We start from the raw sequence: 24,019 nt of genomic DNA on the forward strand, positions 1-24,019 counted from the left end.
TTGGAATTGAAATGCGGTTTCAATTTAAAGAAGGTGGATCCTTTTGTTTTCTTGGACTTTTGGTCACCTATTCCACTTAACGAAATGACGAATGAGACCGCGGAAGATGTAGTTGTTGGACGATCCTTTCAGAGACCAGAGGATCTCCGAACCTTGATCTAAAAGGGCACGAACCTTTCTGACAACCTTTCTTTCAGACATAACTAACACCTTAGCTGTAGCTAACATAACTTGTGACTTTGTTGATTAATTGTTTTGATCGAATGTAACACCGTAGCCCTATCCTGATCCGAACCGGAGAGGTTAGACTGCGGTGAGATTCCGATTTTACACTCCCATTTTGGAAGAAGTTCCTATCTTCTTCTTATATTATTAAACGACCCATTTTCTTTGTGAATAGACGTGATGCCTTCTGTCACATTTTTGACAACGCTTAGTTACCTTACAATTTGCTATCCGGTGTGTTCCTAAACAATTATAGCATAACTTATGCTTGACTATGAGTGCTAATTTCTGAGAAGTAGATCTCAATATATTTGAGACATTTCATTACGTAAAGTGCTTCTCCTACAAATCGGACACACATTTTTATTCTTTGCAGAATTTTCATCAGATTTTCCTTGATAATGAGCTTTCTGTAAGCTTTTGCTGTTTAAATGGAAACGTTCCTATAGCTAGATCTTTCATAAGATGAAGAGAGAAAAGACGTGTCATTAAACAATCCTCGAACTCGCACACAGGGAGGAGGGATCTTCGAGAACCAGTATTTAAATTTAACTTTATTTGCGTTTAGAAAAAAATTTTCCTCGATAGGAAAAATGTTTTTAACTCGCTCAAGCTGTGCGTTTGAATTGTTGTACACGTTTGTAATGAATTGTTTGACATTTTATGAACGTACGCCTATATTATATCCAATTATATGGAATTTCTTTGACGTAAATCATCTTATATCGTATTATATATACGCAAGGTTTATTAAAAATAGAAGCTAGATTATCATAACCGTAATACAAATTTCATTTTTTAAAAATTTTGGCTCGAAAGAGCCGGATGTTAGATCGAATACGAAGCAGAGTGAATCCAATAAAATTGTATTAAAATATTGCTGCATCTAATTAGAAAATGCCTGGATGATAAATTTCTCGATGCTCTAATAAAGTCTCGTGAAGCTTATGTAATGCCATTCGGAAGGCGTCCCCATCTTCTATTTCTGCTCTTTTATTCAAAGGAAGATTTGCACAAAATATGAGATTAAAGAACGGCTTTCAGTTTCAAATGTTTCGTCCACCCCACCCCACCCCACCCCATCCCACACCCATTACGTCACGCACAATTTCGCATTGGAATATAGAAAATTCATGAGTTCGCGCGCAGCTTATTTTCCCCGTCGCGCCCGCGCCCACGCCCGCGCCCGACGCACAATCCCAGTTCGTGTTTATGGAAATTCTCATCGAGTACTCGCGCGCAGCTTATTTTCCCCGTCGCGCCCGCGCCCACGCCCGCGCCCGCTCCAGCGTCATCCCAGCTTGACGTGTAATATGAAACGATGCGTTATTGCGCGCGCAGCGCGGCGACCTTCTTCAAGTCGGAAAAGATTAAACTGGGAGAAAGAAAACGCGGCACGGCTTCGTAGCATACGAGAACGAGAGTCACGAAAGAGGCGCGTCTCGCGTTTATACCAAGACACGAGACACGAGACACGAGGAGCAGGAGCGGCTGCGGGTGTTGCGTTCGCACAGATATTGATCGCTCGGGTCACGCAACAGGCTGCTTGTCAGGACACCACCACTCGTCAGATTGTCCTCCAAGGTAGCAACTCGGCTGAAGGACCCTCTCCGTAACCCGCGGAGTCGAGAGAAACCCGCAATAATTTATAAGACGAAGCCGTCCGCACCCCGTCGCCGTCGCCTCGGTACCGTCGCGGTCGGTATACGATCAAACGTTACAAGCGCCGCGTATTCGGCCATGCCGCGTTCCCGTGCCTTGCCGATTTGTGGCCATTGTCGATCGCTCTGTGACGACGTTTAACAACGTCTCGTCCTAGTAAATCTCGCCGGGTCGGCTGAGCGAAATTAGGTACACGAAGAGAACGGATGGCGATAGACGATCTCTATGTAGAAGATGATACACACACAAGAATTTTCGTCCACCGCGATATTATTGCGTGAACGATGTTTGTGTAAAAGAGCCGTATATATATCGACTCTTCTTCTTTCGTGTTCAAGTCTGAGAAATACGCTGTTAAAATTTCCCGCCGAAGGAAGGAAACGTTTTATTTATTTATTTATTTTTCGTTTTTCGTCAGAACAACTAAGATAATAAATCGATTTTGTCAATTTCCCAATTTCTGTCTAGGGAAGAAGGAAATTATATATGATATTTTATACGCGATGAATAAATTTACGTGGCACATCGATACACGATGCAAACTTTGATTTATTTAATATAATTCAGGACAATATTTATTTTTATTCTGGAGAAAAAGACGCGCGTTATAGTATTTTACGGTATAAAATTCATAAAACGTATAATTGTAAAAAAGTTGAAATACTGCTTAACAAATAAACTATATATATATAAAAGAAAGCAAATGAAAAATGAGTCGCTCAATCGCAGTATCATGGATAACGTACACGGGCGATATTGAATAACGACCTGCACCGATCATTATTACAACATTCGAAATAACCTCTGTGTCCTCGCTGCGCGAATCGAATCCTTTGAATATGAGCGAGCAATATATATAATAAAAGAAGCAGCTCGAAGCCGTGCTTTGAAGCTGTGCCGTTTTACGCATGATTGAAATTGCATCCCTGCCATGCCGCGGCAAGGGAACGGACGACCGGTAAGCAGTGTCTCTTCCGGAAGACCGAGCTTCGGTTCTTATTGTTAGTTCTTACCTTATCGTTCCGTTCAGCTCATTGCAGTACACGTTTCCATTCATCTGCTATTTTCTCTCCATCTTCTCTCTATCTAGTGCCGGTCGACCATGTATCCGATTGAGATCGAGGGGATGCGGCCAAATGCAGCCAGATGTGGCATGCCTGCAAGTAGAACGCATCATCTATCTCGAATCTTTTCATAATTTTATCTGAAAAACGTGCGTCCCTGATATCAAAAGATATTGAATTATCCAAGTATCGGCCGCTGATTAATTAGATTTCCAAGCCTTTTCTATGCTACACGAGCATAGTACACGCGGCGGCATACTTACACGGGCAATATTGGAATTACATGATAATGATTTTGTCGCTGATAACGTTTTGGAATTTCGATACTCACAGTTTGTTGACCCTTACTATGTTGTTGATAAAATTTTTACAATAAAACACTATAAAAAATTTATATTCTCTTTTAATTTTAAAATGTAAATAATTGAAAAAATCTAAAGAAAGTTCTTACTTGGTGATAACGCGCTTAAATTAAAAAATAATCTAATTAAGAAAAGCAAGTATATATCATAAGATCTTTTAAGACTGACATGAGATGTATAATATATGTTGTGCAAAATAAACTATTTATTAAATTCAATAAAACTGTATTAAAATAATTAAATACAAAATTTACTAATATTTACCAATTTAGTGGTAATCAATTTTAAAACATTTGAAATTGTCGTGTAGGCTTGAGACAAGGAAAAACATTCTATCGCTTCGTCGAAAATGACTAATAATAAGAAGAACGAAAATACTTTTATATCATATGTCATATATGTATAAAATATCCAAATCACAATTACAGTTAATTAGAATATTCTCAATATACTTGTCTAAATGCACGCACGCACGCACGCACACATGCACGCATTATTTGATCTTACTGTACCCTGTACATTGTATATATTTGCATGACCACGTTATCAGGAGTCATCACAGAGATTAATAGAGATTTAAACGGCTACTCATGCATGTTTTACTCTAACTTTAATCATACATATTTATTTATTATACAATACATATAATTTTAAAATAAAGACTTGTGATAAAAGTTATAAATTTTTTAAGTATTAGGACAATTATTGCATTCTAATAATAATAAAAATGAATCAAATACGCTAACAAATTAAAATAATTTAAATAATTTTGTAATAAAATGATTTTGATGATGAAAAAACGAGGCGCGATTCTTTAAATACAAGATTGTCATTGATATAGGAATTATTTTAGAGTGTTCAGTATTAATCTGAGATATTTGTAGAAAATAAAAAAATACATATTGTATGTATAATATATACAAATTTAACATTTTTTTTACATTATTTCATTTACCGTTTGACGATAATTTTAGCGCGCGTTCGCAATCTTGCTATAAGAGCGCATTATACTTGGCAGTCCGGCAGACTCTGCCGGGTAGAGTCTCTCTCACTTCCTTCCATTATTCTATTCCATTATCATATAAATAAAAGTTTCTCGCGCGATTAACTTGGCACGCCAAGAGAGACGCGGCGTCGCTAGATTGATTCGCGCGATAAATCTTCGGCCGAACAATTAAGGCTTTCGAAATACGCGTTCGAACGGATTATCAATATCCCGCGAATCTACTATACACGATCTTCGCGATAGACATTGCAACAAATGTTAAAAGGAAAATCGATGCATATACTTACCAATTAAATATATAAGTCGCGACGCCACACACTCGTTCCGCAGTCGATCCGTCTCATCCGTCTCGTGCCCATCGCGATCTGGAAATGGAAGGGGAACGTAATCAACATGGCGGATATGGCGGAGGTGGTCAACTTCTCGCTTCTCGCACCGAAACCGAAAGCGCCGCTGGCCGCGGCGCGCGGCGCGCGGCGCGCGGCGCGCTGCGTCACTATACGCGTCCCGCTTTATAACTACGCGATTATGCATTTTCTGTACTTGGAGTTCGAGTAGCAAGTAGCAAATACTGTGTGTGCTCGCCTTTTAGTATAATTGTCACTTAACATTCTAGCGAATAGGTGTATTAACATTCTTGGTAAATATCCGCGATATTCGAAAATACGATCGTCACTTTCGCGATGATTGTTCGCGCGCGACGCGCCTTCGGCCGAATAAGTACCACGAAATACATATTTTTAAGAAATATCAATACCCGAGCATTGAATCGATATTACGCGATAGATACTGCGGTAAATAATGCATCCAAGACTCCTTACCAGTTAAACGAGTCACTCTTTCCGTTCCAGAGCCAGAGTCGATCCGTCTCGTGTCCGCCCGCGCCACCGCGTTCTGCAAATGGAAGGGGAACATGATCAATATGGCGGAAGCCACGGAAGCGTCAAGCGCTTCGTCTCCCGAGCCCGAGGCCCGCTGAGTCCCGACTCCCGCGCCACCCCGCGCGGTCAACTTCTCGCGCCAAAGTGCGCCACCGCGCCGCGCCGCGCCGCGCCGCGTCAACTTGGCGATTATGCATCTTTCGTACTGCGAGGAGGAAATATTAAATGCTCGCCTTTTATTGTTATTTTGTATTCTATTTTGTAATCTAACGAATAGGCGTATTAATATTTTTGCCAGATATTGATACGTGAAAATACGAGCGTCACTTTCGACGCGCGCGCTTTCGACCGAACAAGTGTATCGCGAAATACATACTTTTACAAATCATTAATACCAGAACGCTGAATCGATACTACCGCGATAGGTGCTGCGGTAAATAATGAATGCGAGGTTAATAAACGTTATAGACTCTTACCACTGCAATTAAACAACTTGCGACGCCACACGCCACTCTTTCCGAGGCCGATCCGTTTCGTGATTTCCGTGCCCGCCCGCGGCGCCCGGTCCGCCAAGTGTTCTGGAAATGGAAGGGGAACGTAATCAACATGGCGGAGGCGCTTCGTGTTTAATCGCACCGAAACCGCCGCGCAGCGCCGCGCCGCGGCGTCACTAATATGGGGCGCGCGTCTCTCTGTTAAACTTTCGCGCGCGTTCTCGGCGTTCTTATATTCGCGTTCACGCACTTTTCTCATTTTAACAATAATTAATGCTATACGCTTGCCTTATATAGCGGTCGTTCTTTCGCATTATGATGCAAATTAAATATGCATGTTGAAATTGTAAGTTGATATCCGCAATAGTTTAATATCGAAAAATGTAATACATATATATATATATATATATCATGCACTTTGTTGAGAATATTCTGTTGAAATAGCGAGCTTGCCATTGCAATTTATCACTTGCCAATTTATTATATCCAAGTTTCATTAAATCTATATTCTTATCTACGTATCTTTATTTAAAACAATACTAATATCAGAGAGAAACATTACTGCGCCGGCACCGAAGCAATTAATTCTCAACAGTCAACGCGAAAATTATGAGCGTAGCATGGACACGCACCAAATGGGGAGACTGGGAGACTTTATCGACAGTTTCAGACAATGCCGTAATGCCGACAATGGGTACGAATGGATATGCCAAATAGTTCCGGGGCGCGAGTGGCGTATCGAGCAGAAAACCAAGTAACCGTTTACCAAGTGAAAGAAGTGAACAGTGAACTAACTCAACCAACCACAACGGCACGGCACAACGCTGACAGTCTCACTCTCAGGTCTCAAGTTTCTCTGTTGACTCTGTTCTCTCTGATCACTGGTGCACATACGTGTGCGTGATACGTGTCACCGGGCACCGCTCACCGCCGACACCGCCGTCACCGCCGTCACCGCCGTCACCCTCGCCGGAACACGGGACTGGACTACTGGAGTAGTGGAGTACTGGACTCTGGACTTGATCCTTGACCCACCCCGGACCCAGACTCACCGGTACTTGCCACTTGTCACGCGTCAAATGTTCTAACTACATTTTTAACTACATCTCTAATATTTTGCACCAAGGTCGATAAACATGACGGCGTTGACAGTGCTATATAAATTTGGGTCGGAGTACACGAAGAATACACCCAAGAAACTGAAGATCATCGATGCGTACTTATTGTACGTGTTTCTGACGGGTGTTATCCAGTTTGTGTATTGTTGTCTCGTCGGCACCTTTCCTTTCAATAGTTTTCTCAGTGGTTTCATATCCTGCGTATCTTGCTTCATTCTAGGAGGTAATTACAACGCTCACGTTAAATGCTCATTACACGTTACGTACTTATATACATATACACATGTATCTTTACTTCTACTTGCCGCGAGCATACTTTAACCTGCATGTACCGTTGTTGCCATCCATATGCATACAAATAGCGTGGAGAATTGTTTATTCTCTCCATCTTTTTTTTTTATTTTTTATTTTTTATTTTTTTTTTGCATATTGCGTGATTAATACGAGTTTCAGTACGCCAAATTACAATACATTGGGTCTGTTTTTTATTGCTAAACTGGCTGCACCTCCTTTTCCAATATGGAGTAAAAAAGATAAACTCTGAACTAGTGCAGCCAGTTCAATGTAGCAGCGATAGAAAACAGGCCCTTTATCTCACGTTTAAGTAATTAACAAATCCTATTATCCTCACATCTGTTTCACATAGGTTAAGTTGTTTGATGGCTTTACATTTTTGTTTTTCAGTTTGCCTTCGATTGCAAGTTAATCCACAAAATCGAAGTCAATTTCACGGTATAAGCCCGGAAAGAGGATTTGCAGACTTCATTTTTGCACATATTATTTTACATATCGTTATAATGAATTTCATTGGATAAGATACGCAGCTGTAACATATAATTCAAATAGGTAATCGTCATTTTCGAGAATAAATTGTATCTGATATATAATATATCATGTTTTTCTACTGTTATTCTCTAATTTTCATTTGAATATCTCGTAACTGATTAATAAAATTAATAAAAATAATTGTAACTCTCTCTTTCCCTTCTCCTTTCTCTTTTCTCCTTTCTTGTAATATATGACTAACAGTACCAAATTATTTAAAATTCTTAATTTCGTCAAAATAGATTTATATAAATTTGTGCACATCCTCTTGTATCGTCTATGAAAAATGAAGATATCAAAACCATATATTGCAGAAATAATTTACGCAACAATAAAATGTAACATTACTGAGAAATATTTATATCGATGTAAAATTATTCGTACAAATAAAGTATGACACAGGTTGACTCGCTATGTAATATGGCGAATGGCGATACATAGAAACAATTCTTTAAAAAATCAAAAATACATAATCATCTACATATTTAATTTATCGCAACAGGAATCGATATTATTTTAGTGTATAACAATTACAAAATGTTGTTTTGCAAATTAGAAATTTCAGGGTTAACTATATTTGTAAAGCAATAAAGGAATTTTTATATAGTCGCGTAAAATAAGTAAGCGATATAACTACAACAATCTATAATGCATTTTATTTGTCTTGCTAGTTGTACCTACAATGTCACAAGTGTGGAATAGGTATTACATTGCTACATTAGAAGAGACGTAGGACACCCCATGCTCACATTTACAAAGATCTTAAGAAAAAGTTCGTATTGTATTATAAAGTTATAGCTTCGAGAGACTCAGGAAAGCGTCGTTAGACTATCCTAACTCGCCAAACTAGCCAGATATTATGTTTCTCAAAAACAATATAATTTAATAAAGCTCTTTTATTTATATGAAAATATTCATATATCTTCACACATATATTTTATTTACATGTAGAGGCAATTAATAAAGTTAATAAAAATTTTAATTTCTTATCTCGATAAATTTAATTTAGATTTGCCTATGAAACATAATAACTTAAATGTTTTGAAAATATATAACTATTATTAACAACTGTTATTACTGTGCTGTAGTGATAGCTACAATTGAAATAATAAATTTTGTATGTGCCATACGCAGAAAGTTACCTCAAATAAAAATTGCCTTATGTTTCGTCACTTATTACCTATATTATTTATATGCAACTTAGAGATCCATAAAATATATATAAATGGTTCGATGTAAATAAAGCTACTTACAAAGTTTTAGTACAACTATGTATGTCGGCATCATTAGTAAAATAAGTTTTTCTCATCTCTTAGATGCGGACAGACACACGCACGCACGCACGCACGCACGCGCGCGCGTGCACACACACACACACACTTCCACAAATCTATTTCTTACATATAATAATGTATCCTAATACAGAATGTCCTATGACTGACTGAATTCTAATGACAGATACATATTTATATCTTATATATATCCACATTTTCCCTAATGAATTTCAAGTTGATTTTTTCTTCAGCGAAAACATCGAGGTATCCAATAGTATCCAAATTACAAATCATTATAAAGAAGCTTTTTACAAACTACAATTCACTACGGGACAAATAAATATAATCTCATTTTTCAATCAATTTCAAGTTAATTTCAAGTAAACTCTGATAGAATTTTAATTTAAGGTTTTATATTTCAACAAAGCACGCAATGTTGAAAAATGAAAAGAAACGTTCGATTCTACGTTAGGTGAAAGAATATGTTATTAAACAATCGTGAGTCGTGGCACATCCTGTATGTATTTATATCCTACAAATATTTACGGATACATGTGTCTTGAATGTGTGTTGTGTATTGTATGTGAACATGGATAAATATTTATCACATAAGCTAGGAAAAACTGAAAAGCTACGAATGTTATTAAATTTATACAAGTTAAATATGCAGAGTGCACTGTTATGAAAATAAATAATAAACCATAAAATATAAAAATCTTGCATTAAACTAGGATTTTTGTATATAAATATTATTAATTAAAAACAACTATATGTATATCCAAGTGTAATGAAATTTACATATTATTAAAGGTCCGGGAGTTGGTCAAGTTTTACAAAATTGCTCCACTTAAACTGCCCCATTGAAACTTTCGTCACAATGTGAGCACAAAGTGTAAGAATAGATTTTATTTATATCGACCAACGCGACAAAATTATATATTTTTATATGATTGATATTAGGCAATATAATTGCAAGCCAACAAAGCACATTATTAATAGCATCTAACACATCGTTAAAAATAAGAATTAAATGTATAATGTAATTTCGAGTTGAATTTTTAATAATAATATGCAACAAAAAACTTTGTGCCAATTGTCGCATTTTATTTATTCGTAAATTCGTACGTTAGGATTATTATCGTGTGGCAATAGCATACAAATCCAACTTCTATGAAATTATATTATTCTCGTCATATATATATCATGTCGTTAAATGATGCAGAAGAAACAATTCCTCCTCAAAGCTAGCAAACTTCCGAACCCTTGCTCATTACATACGAAACTAAGTTATATACAAGATTTACAAGTTGTTACTCTCTAATTTTCGCATTTGTGCAAAACAAGTTCGTTTATTTTATAAGATCATCAATTCGAAACAACGTATGTAAATTTTAAAAAAGGGCAGACGTCTCCTGAAACATAAATTATTTCTGTTGCCCAACAGATTAGAAAGTTTTTCTTTTTAATCTTTAACTGAATTTTTAATAGACACACACGCACGCACGCACACACACACACACACACACACACACACACACACACACACACACACACACACAATGAAGCACGTATGTATCTTAAATACAACTTGTTTACAGGCACAAACATAGCATGACTGGTTGTATCTTTGAATCAAGAATCTTGCATTTCATATTCTTTTTATGGATAAACCACCGATCATTATGTGCATGTTGCTAATCAATAAATATATCAATAAATATGTATGTGAGTGCGTGTGTGCGTGCGTGCGTGTGCGTGTCTGTATATGTGTGTACATATACATATATACATACATACATACATGCGTTTTCTCTTTTTTAGAAACAGCTATTAAAGCTCTAATGGGCATAACTGAATCCATGCTCATTGAATTGGCACGTATCACTTTAATTTATTTATGGCACTAAACACATACATTAAATTAACATTTAAGGTATCTATCATAACCAGAATATTCTGTCTTCTCCTTCTTTTCTCCTTCTCTTTCTCTTCTTTCAATCTATTCATAAATTTATAAATTTATTATTTTGCAAATTATATAAGAGATATATAAGAAAAATAGGAAACTTTTTAAAACAAAGACTTTAATCCGTTAGAAAGTGGACGACAATGCAGCTTATTGGTTTTTTTAAAACCCGGTATGAGGTTGTTCTCCAACAGTTTTTTTTCCAAAACGCATATATTACATATCATTATAGGTATTTAATGTTTTGCCACCAGCGTGATATTTAAATAAGTTATACGTAAAAATCTTAACATCTTCTATTATAATTTAGTCGTCTCGTAGCTTTTATCATAACTTGATGGTATTGAGTAATCGATTCAATACTAATCGTTCATGAGTACATCGTTCACAACCTATCGATATTCTTAAATGTCGCGCCTAATCTCTGGACTGTGACTTCAATTTGTTTTCAGAACGTTAAGAGCACTAACTGTTAAATACATAAAGAGATCTTTCGATATGCTCTTGCTATATTTAATAATCAATCACCAGCAAAAAAATGTGTTGCATCATTTTGTATGTTCTATGATCTTGTTACGTATGTTCCATGGTCTCATCGCCGAGAAAAAAAAATAAGAAAACGTACAGTCAATTTCATGTCAACTATGAAGCTCTGCGTAATTTCGAAATCATATTAATCATCATCTCTGCTTACATCTAGGATGTAGTATTTTCAATATTTTCAGTATTCGTTATTTGCGAATTTGTCGAATCAATCTCGGATTTCCGATGCTTTTCCAAATACCTTCTGCGTGCTGTTAATCGCATATGTTCTTTTCGTCGTTGAAGTATAACTTCTCTCTCGGTAGATGATTTCGAGAAACGACCACCAAGGCTCGAAGGTTCTTCACCACTATAAAAACGATAATACATTCATACATATTAACCTGTGAGAGAAATAATGTCCTAGGTTATCTAGATTACGAACAATATCACAAAAAGATTTCTCATCTCGATTTACGGTTTTCAGATTCTTAATAAATTAATTTCATAAATTTTGTATATTTCTAAACGTAGTTTATACGGTAACTCTAAGCCCAGTTTCACAAGTGTCGGTTAACTTTTAACCTTAGATTAACTCACTCTTCGTCTCTTTCTAAGGGGGATGTTAGAAAGAGACAAAGAGTAAGTTAATCTAAGGTTAAAAGTTAACCGACGTTTGTGGAACTGGGCATAAACATAATAACATAAATACAAATAATGAGGCATGTGTCCTTAACCCTCAGTTGGCACTGGGGGGTATTAAACGCCCCAGCCTAGTTCAGCTCAAATTTACGTCCCTTTATATTACTAAGCTCTAATTTAAGCTCCCTATAGTACGTCCTAGTGTGCCAGCTAAGGGTTAATATTTCATATCTCCCTTACCTGTCGGCAAAAGGAATATCGAATCTAGGATCTGATGAATTTTGGATAGAAGAACTGGGCATAATATTCGTCATGGCCGTTTGCATTTGTGGGACGGATTCTTCTTGCGGTTCTTCCATTAAGTGGTGTGGTATAGTTAATACTCCATCGAGTATATTCTCAATTGTCCATTCAACCGATCGAGTCATTCTAAGATCTTCTAGGATTACATTGCGAGAATAATGGGGAAAAAGTAGTTGTACCTAATATAAAGATTTTTTGTTACGATAAAATTTTTCCTTTTACAACATCTATAAGAAATTTAAAATTTGTTTACTCTTTACACATATATATTACACATATAAAATAAACATTACCTGTCGCGCCATAGCATCCATCTGGGAATTAGTGTGTGCCAACGTAGATATGTTACCACGTAATCTATTGTGCGAGACCTCGACGGAGAAACTAGGCAACCAAGACACGTATCTCGATCCATCAAGAAAGAGGAAAAAATGATTACCGTTTCTTCTCGTAGGAGTCTGTGGCTCGGGCGGCATCTCTGGAGTGTTCTCTCTGTGATTAGCTTGCATGCTCAGACCCAATCGACAAGTGGGACACGATGTATCCTGTTCTAACCAGGATTGTAAGCACGAGTTGTGAAACAAGTGCGTACAAGGTAATTTACGAGCACTTTCCATCTTCTCCCAACATATCGCACAGTTATCAGAATTCTCGGCTAATTCGTCTTGCGAAGCCATTGGATAACTAAAAATAAAACAGTAATTTATTTGTTTAAAAAAAATTATATAATAATTTACAATTTGATTGGATTACAAAAGAGCTTACGAAGTGTTACATTCTTCTTTTACAACAGAATAAAAATGCAAGCTTGCAATAATGCTATATATCCATTATTATATACGTTAAAAATTAAAACATAAAGGAAATCATAATTAATGCTTGAATTTCCAATGTAATGCACACACACACACACACACACTACCGCTCAAAAGTATTTGCCACCAGGTAAACTGTGTAATGTAAACTGTAATAAAAAAAAACGGCTACATTGATGAGGCAAAAATTTAAAATAATGTTATTTTCTTATCAAAGCATTGTTTAACATTGTTTAAATAACACACTGAGAAAAAAATTTGTTAATCCGAAAAAATATTTAGTCCGATACGTGCAACTAAACATGTTAGTTAACTAAACATTAGTTGTTTCAACAATTATTAAGTTGCACGTATCGGACTAAATATTTTTTCGGATTAACAAATTTTTTTCTCAGTGCATGTAACTACCTATGCAATAAAGACATGTAACAAATTATTATTGGTCTTTTCATTAAGGGCGTGAACAGACAGACGACTTTGTCATGCGACAGAGAAGCCTGTACAGTATCTATACGGATCTATGGCGCTTCTTTATCGCGCGATTAAAGTCGCCCGTCTGTACAGGTCTGTCGCGCTTCATTGTCGCGCGACAAAGTCGCTCGTTTGTGTCCGCGCCCTAAAATTTCATTAATATAAACTCATCTCTGATCAAATTTCTTTAAGGTAGCAAATACTTTTGAGCAGTAGTGTATATGGGTCTATTGTCTGTACTTGTATGTGGACTTTCAATATGTTGTGATATATTTGGTAATTTGTATAAATCAAATCTAAAAAAAATGTTTAAGATACTACAAGAATGTTGCAATAAAATTAAAATAATAAAACCATTACACCAAATTATATCATAAATATACATTACACATACTTTTGCTCCATATGATTTAATACAGCCAAATAGTTTCTGTGTTTCGTGATTCTTCGTTGTATCTCATAGAACAGATACCTCAGTTGCATACATATGACTAGCGATGCCATACTCAACAAGATGTTACTCCACAGAAGCATATGAACATGATGAAAAAACTCGACTGCCAATACAATCAGCTCCGAAATCAAATCCGTATAGTAGGTCAACGGACCACGTTTATCCCAAGAGCGTTGCGCCGAAGTGCCGGCGCCACGAGTATCGTACAGATGAATCACATAGCGTAACATTACCTGAATCGTACGGACTCCGAGTAGAATACACTGCGGACCGAAACAAATAATTATTACAAGTCAATTATATTTTAGATAGTGTACAAAATAGATGTTGCGTTTTTCTCAATTTTAATTCAAAAAATAATTTGTGAACGAGCAATAAAAGAATTTTTATTTGAAGAAGTTGCGCGCGCGCGTGTGTGTGTGTGTGTGTGTGTGTGTGTGTGTGTGTGTGTGTGTGTGTTATAATATTAGAAATCAAATGGTTTTAATAGACAATAGTCACAAAATTGATGTTGAAAAATAATTGATTCATTGATTAAAAAACCTATTGCTTACCTCAGCTGCCATAAAAGCAAAAGTATTGAAAGATATGAAGAAGAAGGCTGCAGCAATACAGAATAAAAGCATGAAGGAAGATAGGACGAGAATTATCGCCAACAATCCGAGAAGTCGCGCGTGACTCCATCCTGGCGTGGTGGGTGAAAAGGACAGCTAAAACCAAAGAATTAGACATTATATTTCTTGAAACGTACAATGATACTTTGTCAATCGTTGATTTTGAAATATCTCTAACAAGAAGAAACATTCCAAAAGCAAATGGTTTTATTTTAACATGCATTTAAATTAACATATATCTCTCTCTATAGAGCATGCAACGTCGTATGAAATATATTTCTATTACATTTTCAAGGATGACCATGCCTAAAACTTCTTTTGGCATGTATTGTATTTTTGTTCTTTGTTTATATACTCACGTATTCAAATCGATCTTTGCAAAGTTGACTGAGAAGACTCAGGAAGCCGAGCGCCATCAACCATGAGCACCAGAGTACAACTTCGTCCATGTATTGTACATTTAAAACTCCAAAAACGAAGATGAATTTATAAAAAATAAAATTCCAGAACTTGTCTTTCAAATGTTGACTCTCTGAGGCACGTAGCTCACCAAATACAAACTTTTGAATGGTTCTGCCAAGAAGAATCAACATGCAGTGAGCCATGTTGATTAAAGTCTGTAGATTATAAAAACAAGAAATTGTAAAGCAACGTATTAGAGAAATCTATTAGTATTAAGTATTAATCTATTAAAGAAATCAGAAAGCTTAAAGTAGAATATAATTGGTAGAATATACACGCATGGCTGTTTTTCTTTTCTTTGTTAAAATTTTACACGCTATTACGCGAGAGATATGTAATGTAATTTCAAGTATATATTTCAAGTTTTCTTCTTTCTGGATAAAAATTTATTAATTGAATTATAAATTACAAATCTGATTCGATAAGTTTCTTCTTTAACATTGATTGAATCAAACTATATATTCTTATATTCGAAAGAAAGATATTATTCTGAATTTAATTAAACTTGTTTATTTTTTGCTTGTATCTTGTATTAAAAACAAGATGAAGTATAGATGTTTCTCGACACGCGCACCTTATAAACAGGTGAAACAGAAAGTTGATCGTCATCAAGTATCGCTTAATCGTTGCCAAATAGTAGAAAGGCCATCTAATTTTAGGCTGAAACATTCTTCGTTTCAATGTCTCGCCAACTATTTTGAAATATTCGGATACAATTGTTCGAGGTACAAATTGTTAGAAAATTTTGATATACATATCGACATACGAAATGGAAAAAAGCTTTCGCAAAATTACGTAATATACATATATATATATATATATATATATATATATACACGACAGCTACGGCTTTTTCACCATACGTGTCACGAAATGATAAAACTAAACGTCTGAATCTTGAATGGTTTTATTTTGTCGATGGAACAAACAAATTTCTTAAACCCAAAAAATATTTATAATAAATATTTAATTACGATAATAAAAAATGATAATGTTACGTGTAACGTTGGGTTACCACTAATTCTTTTTCATCTCGCAGAGACAACATAATTTGATAATCAAGCGATAAATTAAACAATTAAAGGGCATTTGATTAATTAATTTATAGAATTTAATATGTAAAGTTTTTGCTTCTTGGTAATTACTAAACTCGGACGAATAAGTTTACAGTATGATGACAAATACAATGATCGAAATTTCAATCTTAAAAAATAATTACATGTAACGTAAATGTGCATATCAGCATACTTATGCAACGCGGATGCGGACATGGAATATGAGTTTCCTAGCGTGAACAGTGTGAATAGCGTGAATAGCATGAATAGCGTAAACAGCGTGAATATAAATGCAACGCAAAAATCAACGTGGGATATTTGTTCGAAAGGAATAATAGCACAAGACATAATCACGCGATAGTTGCGTAATTGTCGTAAGGGATTAGAGAGGAAAGTAGGGCGTTCCGTTGCAAACTGCCACGCAAACAGCGAGATGGACATGAATTTTCTGCTTAAAGAAAATTTTATATCTTTATACAAGTGTCGCGAGGACGAGAATATTTATTCCACTTGATCTGATCGGCGCGATTGAAAATTCACACAAAATGTTATGGTATTACGCAAAATAATTATTGACGATCCGTCACATCTGAATCATCTGAATCATCTGAATCATCTGAATCTTGGTCTAATTTATCAGTCATCATCAACTCGATCGTCCATCATCTGATTATCATTGTTTTTTCTCGCTTTAGCTGACAGATGATCGGTCCATTAGAATTAGACGGACAATGCAAAACTACAATTTACTTAATAACTATAGAGTCGCGTATTACATAATACGGAATCGTGAAGCTCTTTACAACGCTTTACAACACTTACCTACTAACGTACGTACAATCTTATACAACAAAGGTATCTATACATTTCAAGGATGCTCTTGGATGCCAAAGAATTAAAAAAAAATGTTGAAAACGCAAAAAGTCAATGGATATAATAGCGAAAAGATAGAATGTGCATCAAGCCCACATTAGTATTAGGATCTTTTGCGCGCTGCTAACGCTGATGCTGAGGCTGCTAACGCACATTTTTACAATGATTTATCTGAATCGGAATAAACATACCCAGATGCAGACAGGCTCCACCACCATACATTCCAAGAGTTCTTTAAGATGCGTGCCAAGACTTCTCGGATCAGTCGGATCAGTCGGATCGACGTCGTCTCCAGAATGGGCTTCCACATCGACGTGCGTGTGATTCGTTCTCCAAGCAGGATCCTTGATTATTTGCGTGGCATAGTATACGGAGCAGGACAGGATGGTGAAACTTGTGGCGGTATACACCCGAAGATTCAGAACCGGTAACCGCTCCAAAAATTCCATCGGCATGATTGGAAGAATTTGGGAATTGTTTGCTTATTCAAACACTTTTTACATCTGTAAAAAAAAGTAACCAAAATGCAATCCGGTCTCATCAGGTCTCAGAGCCTAAACATTTATTTCTTTATATACGTTGCACATAACTCTCATTCGCGATTCCGCGGAGACAATAATCGCCGGGACAATTTTTAAGTATTCCGATTCCGACTTCGAAAAGGAAAAAATGTCGCAATTTAAGAAAGACAACGGAAACTTTATCAGTCTTACAATCTCGACGTACGTTATACGTTTTCAACGGCACATAAAACTTAGAAAATCGTTGACAATGGTTCCGGTTGACAAAATAGTCTTGGAATGTACGACGATAGTCATCCTCGAAAAGGTTGGGATGAGTTTCGAGAGAAAGATACGAAAATGCAGGCACGTTTAAAAAAAGTATATTTCGTTTTCGTAAGCCTGTAAGGCATGGCATATTTCGAGGTAAGGCGAATATGCCTGGTGAAGGCGATCGCGTGAATCGTGACGATCGTGACTCAACGCATAGCTAATATATCTATCGCGATAGTTGCGCGATATCGAACGCGATATACGACGCGACGAGTCCACGTCGCGCTGATCGCTTCGGTTCTGCAACTCTGCATGCTGATGTCTGCACGTATACATATATTGATATATAGCATGTCTGCATGTCTGCATGTCTGCATGTCGCCACGTAATATGTCGCGCGGCGCGGCGCGCGGCGGCTACAGCCGTGATATGTTATAACGTTATAACGTGTATAACGGCAATTCTACACAATATTCCACGAATCTACGGCAACACACGGCAACGCGGCAACGTTCAGTACCGAGATTACCGAGGCGAGCCCAAGTGAGAAAGAGGGGAAAAAATGTACGATAGACGATCGCGAATATCTTTATTCGTCACTATTTTCACGTTAGGTTTCCGCTACTTTCCGAGACGCGCGTAATGGTCCATTTGGACACCTGCGTCCTGCGTCGACATCATTGTCTGTCTCGATCTTTCAACGCCTCCATCGCGCGTCGATCACTAACGTTACGCGCGCCGTTAGAATTTCTTGTAAATAAACTACCTTTCTTCTAAGAGAGATATCTTGTTGATACCGTCGCGCGCGCGCGCGCGCGGTATTTAAATTTTGGCCGATCTCTCGAGTGGCAAGATACAACGATACGATACGATAACGATCGTGACATAAGGGGAGCCACGGTACTCGAGCCGCAGCTAACTGCTACGAGAAATCTCTATATTCTAGTTAGCACACACGCGTATGGCTATCGGTTTGATACGCCTATCGGAATATATCGGAATATCGGATGCAACGGACGCGCGCGTGACAGTCTTCTACATATTGTTTCATGTTTCAAAATGACTCAAGGACTAGGGCAGACTAAGGAGCAGCAGAGGAAAGGAAACTCACGAGCGTGTACGAGGAAGCGCTCTTGCGAATGATGCGGCACGTGGCACGTAACACTACGAACGTACCGCGTCATTCACGGTGCAGTCCATGTCGGTGCAGGCATTCACCAGGGCATCCACATCCACACATACCATGCACATACAATTACGAGTAATACGAGTAATTGCGGTACTTTTCGACGCGGCAAGGTCTAACGATATAGTTTAAACTTTAATTACTCGTAGCGATTAGCGATCGTGAGTTTGAAAATTTTAAGAGAGACGAGCGAGAGACGTTAGTGCATGGCGCAACAAGGATCGATTTACGTAGCTCGGAGCTCGGAGCTCGGAGCTCGGAGCTCGGAGCTCGGAGCTCGGGCACGCTGAAAAAGTATTTGGAACGAAATAGAGGGACTCCCAGTCCCGTATCTCAAGATTTTGCTCAAGTTTCAAGCTCGGTGCTCGGTGCTCGGTGAGCTCGGTCCTCGGTCCTCGACCCTCGAGACCACGTTCGCGCGCGACGACGCCAAACATCGATCGACGGGATGGATTCGACTCGACGGGGTCGAGTGGTCGAGTGGTCGAGTGGTCGAGTGGTCGAGTGGTCGAGTGATCGAGTGGTCGCGAGTCGCGGCGAGAAAGCGCCTTTCACGCGGCAAAGTCGGCAAAAGGGTTAACGCGAATGTGTCACCGTTTCCTGCTTAACTCCTTACCTCCTGCAACCTGCAAGGCGCGCGACGCCGACGGCACGACGCGACGGTTGCACCAATTCGATTCGCGAGATAACACGCTTCCGAATTCCGAATTCCGAATTCCGATTCCGATTCCGTCACGGTCGCGTTGGCGTCGCACCGCTTTCTTTTCAGCTACATAAGCTACACAAGCTATATTTCCCAGCACTCGAACTGCGAGCACACAGCACACAGCGGTTTCTACACTTTCCGAACCGAACGCGAAAGGTGTATACGACATACGACATCTGTAGAACGCGACGTACGTCGTACGTGACTCCCGTCACGAGTCACGCGTGATATCCTTCCTCCCATACATCTCTACGGTCTCTACGACTTGACGAGTCGAGTCAAGTCGAGTCAAGTCGAGTCTCGAGTCAGTCGAGTGTCAAGTGTCAACTCATCACAAACATCACTTTTACATTCCAATTTTCCTCCTTCTTTCCTTGGTCTTTTAGCTTTCGCCTCACAAGATTCCTTCTGAAATTACTAGGTACTTGTAGAAAATCTGTATAGAAAAACGCTGTTGCGAGAAAGTTAAGTTAAGCCAACAGTTTGATTGTGGCTCGATGCTCGATCAAACGATTTCGACTCGATAACATCGAAAATGCAATTTGATAGAATTGTGCCGCGTTAAGAAGAAGGAGGAGACCAAGGACATGAAATTTGAGTAAAAAAACGAATGCAACGTAACGTCCCTTGGTTCCCTTGGTTCCGAGGCTTCCGAGTCCCGAGTCCCGAGTCCCGAGTCCCGACGCGATGCTCGCGAGACAGAAAATCAATGTAATTTTATCGTTGGGCATAATCGGCTTGGTGGAAGAAAGAAAGGACGGAGGCGTGCCAAGGTGGAGGATTTCTAAGGTCTAATAAGCGAGCAGGTGACCAGTGATGAGTGACGAGAGCGGGCTACGGCCGCTACGGGCGAAAGTAAAATTACCCTCGGCCCCGCGGTGGCTGGCGACTGGCAGTGGCGGCTACTGCCGGGATAACTAACATCACCGATCACCGATCGCGTTTCTCGTCCGTGCTCCGTACCGTGTATGTACATAACTACATACTCGTCATGGCGGTTGATCGTCGCACTTTACGTACCGCCCGTACCGGTACGGTCGAACGCCAAGAACACCGGCTCGCCAGCCGCAGCCATACGCCCCGCACGTTGCGACTGTTGCGAGACTTTGGAGACTTGCGAGTTGCGAGTTGCGAGTTGCGAGTTGCGAGAATAGAGAATAAGAAAAACGGTGGGGAGAAGGAGAGGGAGAGAGGAAAAGGGCGAAAAGGACGAGACCCGCGATGCGAGGCCAAGCCAAGCCAGACTATCGCCAACTATCGCGAGGGTAGGTAGATGACGGAAAGGAGAGAAAGATGAGACTGCGTGGCCGTTCCTCGGCGATTGAGAAAGGCGGAAGGCAGAAGCAGCGTGTCGTTCGCGACTCGCGACTCGCGACTCGCGACACGTGTCGTCGTCGTAGTCGTCGTCGTCATACTTACTCGACTATACGAGCAAACGTCCGTTTCAAGCGTTTCCCGAGGCTCGCCTTGTGCGTCTCGAGGGACGTCTACATCATAAGCGTGCCGCAAAATCTCGTTGGAAGACCTCCAAGACTGACGCAATACGGACGCGCTGCATCGATTAGCACGGACGGCGAAACGAGCGATCTCTCTCACCGCTCGCGCTCTCACGTTGTCGTAAGCACACCCGCGACAGATCCTCCGTGGGACGCGCGACGCGATGACATGTCACACCTGCGACCTGCGACCTGCGTCCGCGGGAGCAGCAGCACCCCAGCACCGAGGACTGAGGAGAGTGAGGAGAGCGCCAAGTAGCACGGAGTAACAGCCAACAGCACCGCTGACCAGTGACCGCCGTTCGCGAACGTCGCCAACGACCGAACCAGCGCTTAACCGCTAACCGCTAACCAGCTCGACTACGACTGATGAGTCTGCTCACTGCAATGCTGACACTGCTGACAGTGCTGACCGGACCCGGGACCCGGACGTCAGACACAGTCGGAGAGTCGGAGCAGTCGGAGTCGGATCTCGGATCAGTGCGACGTATTGTACTATGTACATACACATACACACTATGCGCTCTCGCACTCGCACTCGCAAGCCGTTCGTTCGGAAGAGACTGAAAACTGCGGACTGCGGACTGCCTAAACCTGAAGCCCTGAAGCCCTGATGCTCGCTCGGTAATGTCAGGCGTGACATTATCTGACGACGTACGCTAGAGTCTGGACTCTGGACTGCTCTGGACCACTCTGGACTCGGCTAAACGTGGCTAAACGTAACACGAGGCGTCGAGGCCGTCGACGCCGTCGAGGCGTTCGGCGCAAAATGCTAAGCGAGAATAACGAGATAATATTATAATAGATATGGTTCAAGTAATTTAAAGATGTAGCGCCATATGTTATTTTCGTCATTACCACCTGGGATAATCGCGGAGCGCTCGTCGCAGAGTCGTCGCACTCGCGTCTTCCCATTTCCCAATCGTTGGTCGATAATAGCGTTTTAGCGGATCTAGCCTAATCTAGCGTTCGTCGATGACGTCGGTGCCGTCGGTATCTCCAGGTGTCTCTGTGAGGACTCCGAGCTCCGAGCTCCGAGCTCCGAGCTCCGACTGCTCCGAGTACACTAGTACAGTTTATTAATATTTACTTGAGTTGCAATGAGTATAGGGTTTATCCCTTATCCCTGTACCATTGTAACTTTTCTTATATTTTCTTCGAAACGCTGACAGATTTTACGTTCGAATGCACATGCACGTTACCACGTTACAACGTGCACGCGTGGCGCGTTGAGATTGTGCGATAGAGAAGGATCATAAGTCGTAAGCTTAATTCTGGAATTACGAGAACGAGGTCACATAGGTGATACTTAGCAGGTGATAGGACGTGGACCGCGGTGACGGCGACGGCGACGGCGACGGCGGGAGGCGGGTGGCGGGTGGCGGCCCTAAAATATACGCAAATATACGGTTACGGAAGGAGATCCGAATTCCGACGTCGACGACTCTGTCACTGTCCAGCTTCTCGGAATGTCGCAACAAAGTGCTATCGGCCAGACGACCACGACGACCACGACGGGCTCGGAAATGACACCCGTGCTTGGAACTCTACAGTCCGTAGGCCCTAATAATCAGACGTCTCCGGTTCTGCCTAACGTGCAGAGCGGTGGACCTACGACAACCCCTGTACAGCCGCAAACGCAGTCTCAGCCAACTCAGTACGTCCCACAGTCCTCGAAACCGGTGCAACAATCGTCCAATCCAACTTCTTTTAACGATTTCCCACAAGTATGTAGCTCCTGAGATAATAATTATGAAAAAAGTCCTTACGTAAATTGTTCGTGCGATACGACCGTTTTTACAAATATGTGTGCGTATACATATATAACTCGTCTATGGGGAGTCTATATTATTTATTATCTATTATGTCATTTATTCTACGACAATTCCTCATTTCGGTGTTGTTTATGTTTCATATTGTTTGATATATTATATTTGCCGTGTGTATTGTGTATGTGTATATGAGTCCCGTCTTGCTATTTGATTTTAGTTCTTAACAAAAACGAGATTACAAGACTTGGTAAGAGAAGTAGATCCCACCGAACAGTTGGACGAGGAGGTAGAAGAGATGCTTTTACAATTAGCTGACGACTTTGTGGAAACCACGGTAAATGCAGCCTGTCTATTAGCTAAACATCGTCATGCCAACACGGTGGAAGTTAAAGATGTACAGTTACATTTAGGTGAGTTACGCTAATAGCCATCTGTTTTATTTACCAAAAAAAAAAAAAAAAAACACAAGATAAATTTATTCAAAATAATTTCCTGCAACTACAAAGATAAGCATAAATAAAGCATAAACTTTCAGCGCTGTAAAATTTAGCAAATACAACTTGGAAAAGCAATTTGTCGCTATGATAATTTATGCAAAGAAATATTATAGATATAAATACTTACTATTTGTGGTATTTTAATTTTTAGAAAGAAATTGGAATATGTGGATTCCTGGTTTTGGTACAGACGAAGTGCGTCCATATAAACGAGCTACCATTACCGAAGCGCACAAACAAAGATTGGCGCTTATACGAAAGTCCATTAAGAAATATTAATCCTTTGTACATTACATTTAGTTTGTCAGTTTTTTAAGTTAAGCTTGTATTTTATACATTTTTAATTATCTCAGCTATTGTGCTATTAATAGTAAACGTCTTGTGACAAAATCTTGTGTTTATCTTGTACATAATTTTCCCTTTTCACACATGTGCCCATTACTTTTGAAAACCGGAAATTTTTTTAAGTTGTGCTATAAATATTTCTTCATGTATAAATAA

The 24,019-nt window shown here is 39.4% G+C and overlaps 3 protein-coding genes and 1 long non-coding RNA gene across 9 annotated transcripts; 2 read left to right on the top strand and 2 right to left on the bottom strand.

Moving 5' to 3' along the window:
- Positions 1–2,797: 2,797 nt before the first annotated feature.
- Positions 2,798–6,639, bottom strand: LOC139778058 (uncharacterized). Of its 3 annotated transcripts, none has more exons than XR_011719482.1 (5): positions 6,461–6,589; positions 5,677–5,778; positions 5,141–5,213; positions 4,607–4,684; positions 2,798–3,044 (listed from the first exon to the last, which is right to left on the bottom strand). It is a non-coding gene; the product is annotated as an uncharacterized lncRNA (long non-coding RNA). The 3 variants fall into 3 exon arrangements; XR_011719481.1 differs by having other exon boundaries at positions 2,802–3,044; positions 6,490–6,617; XR_011719483.1 differs by having other exon boundaries at positions 2,804–3,044; positions 6,499–6,639.
- LOC139778057 (dolichyl-diphosphooligosaccharide--protein glycosyltransferase subunit DAD1-like) lies at positions 6,510–7,778 on the top strand. The gene is made up of 3 exons (XM_071715815.1): positions 6,510–6,748; positions 6,821–7,035; positions 7,497–7,778. Exons 2-3 carry the CDS (start codon positions 6,831–6,833, stop codon positions 7,625–7,627), a joined length of 336 nt encoding a protein of 111 aa, XP_071571916.1. The 5' UTR covers positions 6,510–6,748; positions 6,821–6,830; the 3' UTR covers positions 7,628–7,778.
- A 489-nt stretch (positions 7,779–8,267) lies between these two features.
- On the bottom strand, positions 8,268–21,838 carry LOC139778050 (E3 ubiquitin-protein ligase AMFR). Of its 4 annotated transcripts, none has more exons than XM_071715798.1 (8): positions 21,173–21,838; positions 17,280–17,591; positions 15,058–15,315; positions 14,639–14,794; positions 14,025–14,347; positions 12,638–13,028; positions 12,282–12,523; positions 8,268–11,769 (listed from the first exon to the last, which is right to left on the bottom strand). In XM_071715798.1, exons 2-8 carry the CDS (start codon positions 17,541–17,543, stop codon positions 11,574–11,576), a joined length of 1,830 nt encoding a protein of 609 aa, XP_071571899.1. In that variant the 5' UTR covers positions 17,544–17,591; positions 21,173–21,838; the 3' UTR covers positions 8,268–11,573. The 4 variants fall into 4 exon arrangements, with proteins under 4 accessions (XP_071571899.1, XP_071571902.1, XP_071571900.1 ...); XM_071715801.1 differs by lacking the exon at positions 21,173–21,838 and adding an exon at positions 20,774–20,792; XM_071715799.1 differs by lacking the exon at positions 21,173–21,838 and adding an exon at positions 20,619–20,736.
- Positions 21,839–22,216: 378 nt separating this feature from the next.
- Taf12 (TATA-box binding protein associated factor 12) lies at positions 22,217–23,908 on the top strand. The gene is made up of 3 exons (XM_071715814.1): positions 22,217–22,976; positions 23,239–23,431; positions 23,670–23,908. Exons 1-3 carry the CDS (start codon positions 22,719–22,721, stop codon positions 23,795–23,797), a joined length of 579 nt encoding a protein of 192 aa, XP_071571915.1. The 5' UTR covers positions 22,217–22,718; the 3' UTR covers positions 23,798–23,908.
- The last annotated feature ends 111 nt before the right edge of the window (positions 23,909–24,019 follow it).

The sequence above is a fragment of the Temnothorax nylanderi genome, unplaced genomic scaffold, assembly GCF_030848795.1.
Source record: "Temnothorax nylanderi isolate EJ_2023f unplaced genomic scaffold, tnyl_v1.0 TNYL_tig0171_pilon, whole genome shotgun sequence".
Classification (NCBI taxonomy): Eukaryota; Metazoa; Arthropoda; class Insecta; order Hymenoptera; family Formicidae; genus Temnothorax; species Temnothorax nylanderi.

Coding starts and splice junctions, on each gene's coding strand:
- LOC139778057 (XM_071715815.1), top strand. CDS start 6,831: ATGACGGCGTTGACAGTGCTATATAAATTTGGGTCGGAGTACACGAAG. Junction 7,036..7,496: donor ATCTTGCTTCATTCTAGGAG/GTAATTACAACG, acceptor TTTGTTTTTCAG/TTTGCCTTCGATTGCAAGTT.
- Taf12 (XM_071715814.1), top strand. CDS start 22,719: ATGTCGCAACAAAGTGCTATCGGCCAGACGACCACGACGACCACGACG. Junction 22,977..23,238: donor CTTTTAACGATTTCCCACAA/GTATGTAGCTCC, acceptor ATTTGATTTTAG/TTCTTAACAAAAACGAGATT. Junction 23,432..23,669: donor AGATGTACAGTTACATTTAG/GTGAGTTACGCT, acceptor TTTAATTTTTAG/AAAGAAATTGGAATATGTGG.
- LOC139778050 (XM_071715798.1), bottom strand. CDS start 17,543: ATGCCGATGGAATTTTTGGAGCGGTTACCGGTTCTGAATCTTCGGGTG. Junction 14,348..14,638: donor TTGCTTTTATGGCAGCTGAG/GTAAGCAATAGG, acceptor TTCGGTCCGCAG/TGTATTCTACTCGGAGTCCG. Junction 12,524..12,637: donor TGGATGCTATGGCGCGACAG/GTAATGTTTATT, acceptor TCTTTATATTAG/GTACAACTACTTTTTCCCCA.